General features: G+C 37.5%; 1 protein-coding gene across 1 annotated transcript; it reads right to left on the bottom strand.

The window, feature by feature from the left end:
• LOC8085745 lies at positions 1,044-6,651 on the bottom strand. Its single transcript, XM_002446145.2, has 4 exons — positions 6,182-6,651; positions 2,310-2,412; positions 1,526-1,690; positions 1,044-1,378 (listed from the first exon to the last, which is right to left on the bottom strand). Exons 1-4 carry the CDS (start codon positions 6,442-6,444, stop codon positions 1,247-1,249), a joined length of 663 nt encoding a protein of 220 aa, XP_002446190.1. The 5' UTR covers positions 6,445-6,651; the 3' UTR covers positions 1,044-1,246.

Raw genomic sequence — 9,299 nt, 5'->3', positions numbered from 1 at the left:
CAATTTGCCTTTGTTTGCTGCTGCATATGAACTTTGATTATCATAAAAGTTCAAAGGCATGCCAAATTCGGGTTGTTTAGAAGTAGAATCAACACCAGATGCTTTGCTATCGGTTCTTTTCCCTTCTAACGTATCAAAACGAGCTATGATCATATTCACTGCAGCCAAAAGATTATTATCTATAACTTTCTTATGATCATACATCATAGTAGCATAATAGGCATGTGTAGGATAAGAATCTTCACCAAATTTAGGTTCGTTTTACCTCAGGTGCAGCAAACACGGTTGACGAAGAAGTGATGAGTTCGCTAAGTCTGGTTCCTTGAATTGAGTGACCTTGTCCCGCTGATCTTTAGTGCAACTTTGAAGAAAAGCCTTCAGAATGATGTTGAACTTTGCCTCCACTCTTTGCTTCAACTCATCAGGGAGCTTATCCATGTTTGTGGGGTGATTGATGTTGGCGTCATAAGGGACGTCAGTCCTATCACCTTGCTCACCAGTGTCCTCACGGTTGCTTCCCATGTTGTTGGAGGGGAACTTGATCTTTCACCTTGCGTTCCCCAGTGGAGTCGCCAAAAAGTATATTGACTCTAATATGAACCTAAGTCAACACACCAGCCGGTAGTGCAATCAGCCTAACCGATCTAGAGACCAATAGGACCGATGTAGAGCTTGATCTTGGCTGAAATGGTCCCAAACTGCTCCCGTAAAGATCTATTAGGAAAGAGCACGTGGAGGATCTCCTAGGACTAGCAAGGCTGTAGGATGCCAACAAGTCTCATGGAGAAACTTGCTGGGGGTTGAGAAGAAGAAATTAGGGTAAGAGAATAGATGGTTTTGTGTTTTTGACGATTGGATAGTTGGGAACTCAATCGGTCATGTACCCCTTATTTTATAAGGGATAGGGTGATCTTATCCTATAGAAAAACCAATGTGGTACTATTATTATGTTGCTTTATGAAGTTTTTCTTAGATTGGGACAAAACTATCATGGGCCTATTTAAATTGGCTTGAGTCCAATTTGAGTGTCAATAGAACCATAATTGGAATCTGAGGGAGTTGTGTCTGATATATGCTGCCTGAAACAATTAACTGCTGCTTATACACATATATCACTGTTTTTTTTTTCATCCATATCTTATACTCAAAATGATGAAGCTAATATTAGTATTTGCTCATCACTCATTCAGCTTCTATTTACTTCCACTAGGACTTTATTGATGAACAAACTAGCAGCTGCGTTACATTACATCTTTCCAACCAAGGGATCCAGGATAGATATCCAGTACTTGTATTCTAGAGGAGAACCGGAATCGTTGATTGGTATGCCATTCACAAAGAAGTAGGGTGTCCCAGTCACACCTCGTGCACAGCCGTTCTACATACATGAAAAAAAGAGAGAAAAACATTACACCAAGATAAATCAACGTGGGCTTATTTGTTTTTTGATGCTCTGCAAAAGTATAAACAAATAAGAATATTTTTACTATCTACCACAGCGATGCATGGAAGTCGTTTTTCTCACCTTGAAAGATATCCTTGTGGCCATATCAGATTGTGAATCATTGAAACCTGCTTTGTATGCCGCCAAATTAGTTTCACCGATGATGGGCGCAACAAGGTTCTTGGTTATTTCGTCAACTACTGTAGCTCTTGATTTTCCGTAGGTTGGCCGATTATAGTAACCTTCCTGCAAATTGATTTTGGGAACTCGATTTTATGAGATGCAATTGTTATTTCACCAAGGATTGTGAAGGATTAAGAATACTGCAGAAATTTTAAACAAATTTCATTATATATGTTCCGGATTGAAAACAACACATCGATGTTTAAGGTCCACACTTAACTAAAATATATTTCAGTATATGTGTTCAGTATAGAGTTATTTCGTTCCAAATTATACATTTTCCCCTTTATATGATTATAGCTTTTGCTATGCACATGATATATCTATATATCTACTCCATCCATCCCAAATTATAAAATGTTTGATTTTTTTATCTCAAGTTTGATCACTCGTCTTATTCAAAAATTTGTGCAAACAGAGTCAAATTTAAGTCATTCTTATAGAACTTTTATTAATAAACCAAGCCACGACAAAAAACTGAAATTTTATGAATAAAACGAATAGTCAAACTTTGTGTTACAAAAAGTCGAACGTCTTATACTTTGAGATAGATTGAGTACGTTATATTATAGATATATAATAAAAAAACTATATATCTAGAAAAAATAAAATAATCAATTATTTGCAATAGGGGAGTAGAAGTTATTATGTGTTCATGCATCAACGACTATAGAGACAGAACCTGGTCCTTGAAGAATTTCTCGAGCAGAGGGTACACGAACGACGGATTTAGCTTGTTCACCGCATGAATTGACTGGCACGCAATGAAGGCATAGCTGTGGTAACTGCACATTTCACAGAGTCAATTTTTAGTGTTTTCGCAAAGCTCAGCATTCAAATTTTGAACGCAATCAACATCTATTATAGTATTTCGCATTATTTATGCTCTTCTAATGTATGTTTGTGCTACTTATAATTGTGCTATTTGTTTCCCAGCACTTCAAATCTCGTTGGAAAAACAATTTATACTAGTAGTCCAAATCGATTTTTACTATAGCTGTCCAATCATCTGCTAGTGTAATGCAAAACCATTAGTGGAATTCGATTTCAAAACTAGCGTGAAAAAATAGGGAAAATAACTTTTTTTGCGCCCATGCCATGCCACCAAATTAAAGAACTTAGTGGTCACGCTTGTGCGTCACAAATCATGCAAATATATACTCGTTTGTTTTTGAGGTTTCGAATCCATAAAACCATAACCTCCCTCCTTTACATGAGGAATTTTTACTATTTCACTACATATTTTCTTTTCTAGCAACATGAGAACCATTACTTCTCAACATTTTGTAGACCATTTTCAGTGGCAGTTTTTTAAGTAACCCCCTCTAAAAATCAATTCCTAAAATTGTATTTTTTAATTCAAAAATATATCTAAGAATGTCTATGTAATATTTTGTTCAACTCTACAATTTTGATATAAGTCTGTCTTCATCCGGTTTCATGTGAAAAAAGTTATTAATTTTATCTAGATTGGATTTATACATTAGGCGGCTGCTTAAGAGAATCATAACTAGAAATGAATTTATAGCCGTGGTTTTCTTAAGGAGCTGCTGTTAATATGCATTTTTACATGCAGGTACTTAAGCAGAAAATCACCATTTGCAGTGGCGATTATTGGCCATGGGCCCACCTATCTTACAGCACAGGCAGAACCAATCATTAATCGATTAAAAATTATAAGAGTCTGAGTCATATGCTTTTTGTGGTAGTGTATATTGTATATAATTGTATTCTGTTTGGATTTCAAATGTAAATGTGAAAAAAGTAGCGATTATTAGTTGGTACGATTATAATTTATGGTGGCCTGGAAATGAAAGTAATTAAATAAACAAATCATGGAATCTCTTGTTAGGTGAAGGATGCTTTCTCTTTGTTTTTTTTTAAATAAAGTACTGGTCTGTTCACAAAAGCAAGATCACTTACTCTCGCATTTTCTTTGTGCCTATAATAGTGACTGGGCCACATTGGGCCTTGTGAAGTGACTCATACCAAGAAGCCCAAAAGCACATTATATTGTGGACGTCTATTTTTCAATTTCTTATCAGCAAGTCCCACTTCCTAACTTTACTGTTTGATAGGCGTCAAAAAAGAAACTTATTTGTTGTTTGATAAATTAGATGGATCACATACTTTTTCTTTACCTTTTTTTATGGATTTTTAGGTAGCAACAGCCGAATAGGTGCATGTGTCTTCTTTACCAGCAAATATCTCTTTGGAGAACTTCCTTGTCCTGTCGTCTGTTGCAGCGTGTCGAGTGACCCTTGTCTTTGCAGTGAAAAGCTACTAGGTTCGTTTGGTGGTTGTCAGTACCTGAATTGGTGTTGTGTATATGTGTTGTATATCTGTATATTTTTTCAATTTTACCTTTATAATTAATATATAGAGAAGAGTCGGCTAAAAAAAATATAGATAATACAGTTTTAATTTCTAAAGTCTAGAACTCACAGCAGCTTTTTCAAAATCGTATTCCAATCAATTTATATTTAAAAAATAAGGTATATACAACCAAGTCAGTCTACGGGGACAGAGACTGCTGGGAGTCTAGATGTACAAGACAATTCAAGGGTCAGCAGACTGAGGGCAAATAGGTCTTTTAGTTCCATAGAGAAACTGACATCGTCTGCCTATGCTTTGTTGATTGGATGGAATCAAGAAAGCAGACATGAGCAAGACAAATGGCTACAAAAGATAAGTCACAATGTTTATCCATAATGAATGTCTCCATATGATGTTAAAAGTACTCTCTTTCAGGCTTTCAAACATAATTACTTGACAGCATTGACTTTATATTGTTTCTGAGTTTTTCTATTTTATTAATTACTATTTTTCTCCTGTATAAAAAAAAGATCATTTCAATTTTCTTAAGTAAAGTTCTTGAATTTTAACCAGTAAAAATATTTTTATCAAGTCTACTATATATAAAATATGTCTTGATAGTGCATTATTATATGGGAGTATTGTAGATGCTAAATTTAAGAAATTCAGAAAGAAAAAATTAACTTATGATCAAACAAAAATGACATATTTTTTAATGTAATAGCATACATGATATCAAGAACCAAGAAATCTTCAAACATATATAAATCTTATGTTCCCAAACTAAGTAGTCTAAAAACTATTTACTGTCAAGGTCCAGTACTTCAGGTGTAATTTTCATGCAGAAGATGAGCCCTTCTCCGACAAATATAATTGATCATTACATTTTCTATGGAAAATATATGTTGAAAACCATGTATATCGTCAGTTGAAATAAGAAAATTAATAACTAATTGAAAAAGGTATTTCTATAACTTGAAATTTTTGGAAACTTGGTACGTCTATATGTGAACTCACAGAAATGTTGATATGCAAAATAGTTTTTGAATATTTTGATATGAAAACGATATGTCCGTTTGAATCCTTAGCGAGACTGCTTTTAGTTTTTTAAACAAAACCTTTGCCTCGCTAGTCGCTAGGCTAGACTATACTAGGAGTTTGGAAGCGATTAAAAAAATCTTGCTTTTAGGGGCTATATGGGCGCATCGAGAAAAAACAGAATGCTTCTGAGTTCCGAGAGAGAGAGTCGATTCCGCTCGCCTTCAACAGCAAAATTGCCCCCGTATGGAAAGATCGAGCGTGACGAGCCGCAACGAACACAACAACTCTCAGATTACAATATCACAATTGTACTATCTTGTTGGTGCACACGCTGCCATAGTTAATTAATTTGCTAGATAAAGCAAGCGGCAAGGTCGGCAAATTGAAAACAATGGCGCTATAGCTTGGCAAAGTCACAAGTGGCAACACAACCAAACATGCCGCAGGTGCAGGCTGGGCATAGCTGGAATAATTAAAGGTACCAAACGGACCTGACAAAATTCACGAGACAAAAATCTAGATTTTTTTTCTTGTAGTGCACGTACAAGCGGAATTCATCATTTTTGTATGAATTTTTCAGAAAGAGGTTTGAATCCTAACTTTTGCATGTGAGTACTTATATGGATGAACTACATATTTGTTAACTTTACAAAAAATGAAATAATTTTTCCGTTTTCTAAGTATGCATGCATAGACAAAACATAAAAGCACAAGAATATGATATACAAGTACTTCTCAGCAAATTCTATGTGTATATGTGTATAGATGTGAGTGTAGAGTGTGTAGGTATATATGCGTCCTCTATCGATCTGCACCGTGATTGAAAAAAAAAACATATATAACCGTCATGCATGCAAACAAACCTAAATAGTGCAACAATCTCATGAGTAGTATAGTGGTCACACTACTGGAATTCTGTTCTTTGCTGACTGCCAAAAGTAGTCGGCAAAGGCCCTAAAACAGGTGGCAAAGGCTTTGCCAACTGCTTTACACATGGCAGTGATATGTTTCGGAACTAAGGCTAACTCTCTGCGCACTATCTGAAAGTAAAGTAGCTCTGTTAATTAATTTAACAGTACACAAAACATCAAACAATACCTACATAGTCTTGTGAATGAATAAATTAATTTCAAGAAACGAAAGGAAAAGAGATGGGACAGCAACGACGATCGACATGAATGAAGTTGCATCACTCACGGCAGCGGGAAGAGGTGAGCGACGACGGACACACGGTTGCTATAGTGGTCGACGACCTTCTTCAGCGCCGGCCACGCGTCGCGGCTGTCGGGGCACACGGGGTCCAAGAACGCCTCTACCACCACCGTCTCGCCCCACGCCGGCGGCGGCTTCCCGCCGTACACGAACCCGTCCATCCTTGCCGGGATCGGGATCTGCGCGCGGCAACCCCAGCAGGCACAGCACCCAACGACGATCACCACCAGTAAGCTCCTAGCCTCCATTTCAGCTAGCTATAGCTTCGTTCTCTGTAAGCTGCTTTGGCCTCTTGCTTGTGTCAATTTATTCAACCAAACCTGCACTTGGGTACAAACTAATAGTGAGGAGAATATATATACGAACGAGTCTCTGCAGGCTAGAGCATCATCGCCAGGCACAGAAACGAGTGAAGAAGCTGAGCTGCGAGACACTTCGCCGAAAGTGATGAAGTGGGTGCTGACGGCTACCTCTCAACGACTTCATGGGCATTGTGATGTATCCTGAATTCCTGATCCTGGTAGAGAAGGTGCCTGCCTGGGCCGGCACAGCTGATGACATCATAATGATGTTAAGATGATGGAATGATCAAGCCGAGAAATAGAATATGTACATATATATATATAGTAGTATGAATGAATAATTTCGCGTAAAATGTAGTAAAATTCTCATGACTTCTTAATAGATCCAAATGATTCTGAGTGATTTGTGATTTTTACATTTGTTGTAGATGAAATTCGGTGAAAGACTGTTACGAGCTATTGTATGTCCCACTTATGCATCAGTGTCGTTGAGTAAGATAAAACATTACTTGTATCTATTCGAAATTGGCAAATAAAAAAATTCTACCACTATCCTTTTGAGAATGATGAAATTGAAATTCCTATCTCTATATATCCTACTTACTATATTATTGTTGTCATAGTTATTATTATTACAGATTTGTTATGGTTGGAAAAAAAATGCGGATACACTACATCACAACACTAAAATAGCATCTGATGTCTGTTGCTACAGATAAGAATTAGCATTGAATGGTCCGTTGCTAAAGATTATCCTCAATTTGTCCATTGGTAAAATCCAATACTACGATGAATTATCCATTGCTAAAAATATTTCACTTTTGCGTTGATCGGTATGTCACTATATATCATTAACAGAGTCGGAACATCGGTTGCTAAATAAATTTTGCATTGGCGCGATGTTTTTGGGCCCAGCAAACATAAAATCCCAGTATGACCCAAGAGATAGAAACTCTAATAACGAGGCTAGCAAAGTGTCCATCGTTGTTTAAAGGTGGTGGTGTAGTGTGATAGTTGGTGAGGAGAAATCTAGCTGCTAAAAATTAAGGTACCAAAAGGTATCAAATAGGTGGGGTCAGTACCAAAGATGTGGGACCATTATCAGTATTTTTTATCATTTTTATTATTTAAGTAAAGGTAAACTAGTAAATTTATATTATAGGAATAATGGATAGAGTAGCATAATGTTCTTCTAATCCATACTAGCCACTGTGTCCTTCGTGCAGGTGATCTGCTTTGATAGATCAAACCTTGGGGGACCATGTACCTATAGTCACCTATAGTCACTACCGGAGACACGATCTATGCCGAGTGTTATATTCTTTGCCTAGTGTTTTATATCGGACACTCGGCAAAGGAGTGGTTTGCCGAGTGTCATCCTCGGCAAAAACAAACACACGGCAATTCGACGGTCTGCCTAGTGCCAGACACTAGGCAAACTATGACACTCGGCAAACTAGCTCTTTGCCTAGCGTTCAGCACTAGGCAAAGCTAGACACTCGACAAATGTTCCGTTCTAGCATGCACGCCCAACCGCCGTTAGGGTTTGCTGAGTGTCTTGTTAGACACTCGGCAAAGTTACATTTTGCCTAGTGTTTCTTACTGACACTAGACAAAGTATAAGTAACAGACATAAAATGAAAAAAAAGGACAGACAACGTTGGCGTTACCAGCACGACCAACCAGTAACGAAAATAGACACACCCAAGTTTTAAGTTTCCAAACTAGCACAACTGCACAAGCTACTAATCTGCATACTCCCTTCTTACCTGCATGCACAGCATGTGCTACTTCCTGATCCCTACCTGCATGCACCACCATATGGGCTCGTCCAAGACATTTCAATTTTTTTAAACTGTTATATGTTGTTTTGTAAAGAAGTAATTAGCTCATACTTAATCTAAATAATTGTGTTTAGCACAAACAAATAGTCTTTGATGCTATTAGTATTCCTGTGTTCCAAACACTCGTTTCTAAATTCCTGTGTGTTTCCAATCCTCTGTTTTACACCTCCATTCCTTTTATATTGCTGTGTTTTCTTTCATCCCTTTGTTTTGCATTCCTTTGTTTCAAACAGGGCCTTATCTTGTCTCACATATGTAATCCCTTCTCCTTTCTACAGAATCAATCGGCGGATCGAATGAAGTGCCTCATGCTACAAATCCTTCACCAAATCAGTCTCATTGTCCGTGATGATACTTGTAGTTGTTAATGGTACTTTTATTTGCACTTCTTATGGTCAATGATGGAGCACTGGGATTACTTGTGAACTTATTGTGATATACTATGACTTATATGATGTTTGTGATATGTATGTGATGTCTGTGATATATATATCATGTCAGTGATGTCTGCTATGCATATTTTTTATTTGTCTAGATGGAACGGATAAAAATGAATAAAAAAAATATTTTTGGTCACTTTGCCGAGTGTTGCGCTCGGCACATGCACTCTTTGCCGAGTGTTTTGGCCATAACACTCGGCAAAGGGTTGCACTGGACACCTGGGAAAATGTGGTTTGCCAGAGTGTCCAGGCCAGGACACTAGGCAAACCTGATGGCTTTGCCGAGTGTCCAGGCTAGGACACTAGACAAACTTGATGGCTTTGGCGAGTGTCGTGTCCAAGACACTAGGCAAACTTGGTACTTTGCCTAGTGTCCCAAGAAAGACACTCAGCAAACCAAAAAATTATTTTTTTAAAAAAAATGTCTTTGCCGAATGTTTGGCTGTAGACACTGGGCAAACCGTGATCTTTCGTCAGGTTGGCCGTGACGGCTACTTTTGTTTGCCGAGTGTCAAAC

Source organism: Sorghum bicolor, chromosome 6 (assembly GCF_000003195.3).
Source record: "Sorghum bicolor cultivar BTx623 chromosome 6, Sorghum_bicolor_NCBIv3, whole genome shotgun sequence".
NCBI lineage: Eukaryota > Viridiplantae > Streptophyta > Magnoliopsida > Poales > Poaceae > Sorghum > Sorghum bicolor.
This window is presented reverse-complemented; position numbering and strand designations above follow the sequence as displayed.

Bases quoted from the DNA above. Each gene is read 5' to 3' on its own strand.
- LOC8085745 (XM_002446145.2), bottom strand. From the start codon at position 6,444: ATGGAGGCTAGGAGCTTACTGGTGGTGATCGTCGTTGGGTGCTGTGCC. The intron at 2,413-6,181 runs GTGAGTGATGCA...TGAAATGTGCAG, and splicing joins GCTCACCTCTTCCCGCTGCC to TTACCACAGCTATGCCTTCA. The intron at 1,379-1,525 runs GTGAGAAAAACG...TCATGTATGTAG, and splicing joins CCACAAGGATATCTTTCAAG to AACGGCTGTGCACGAGGTGT.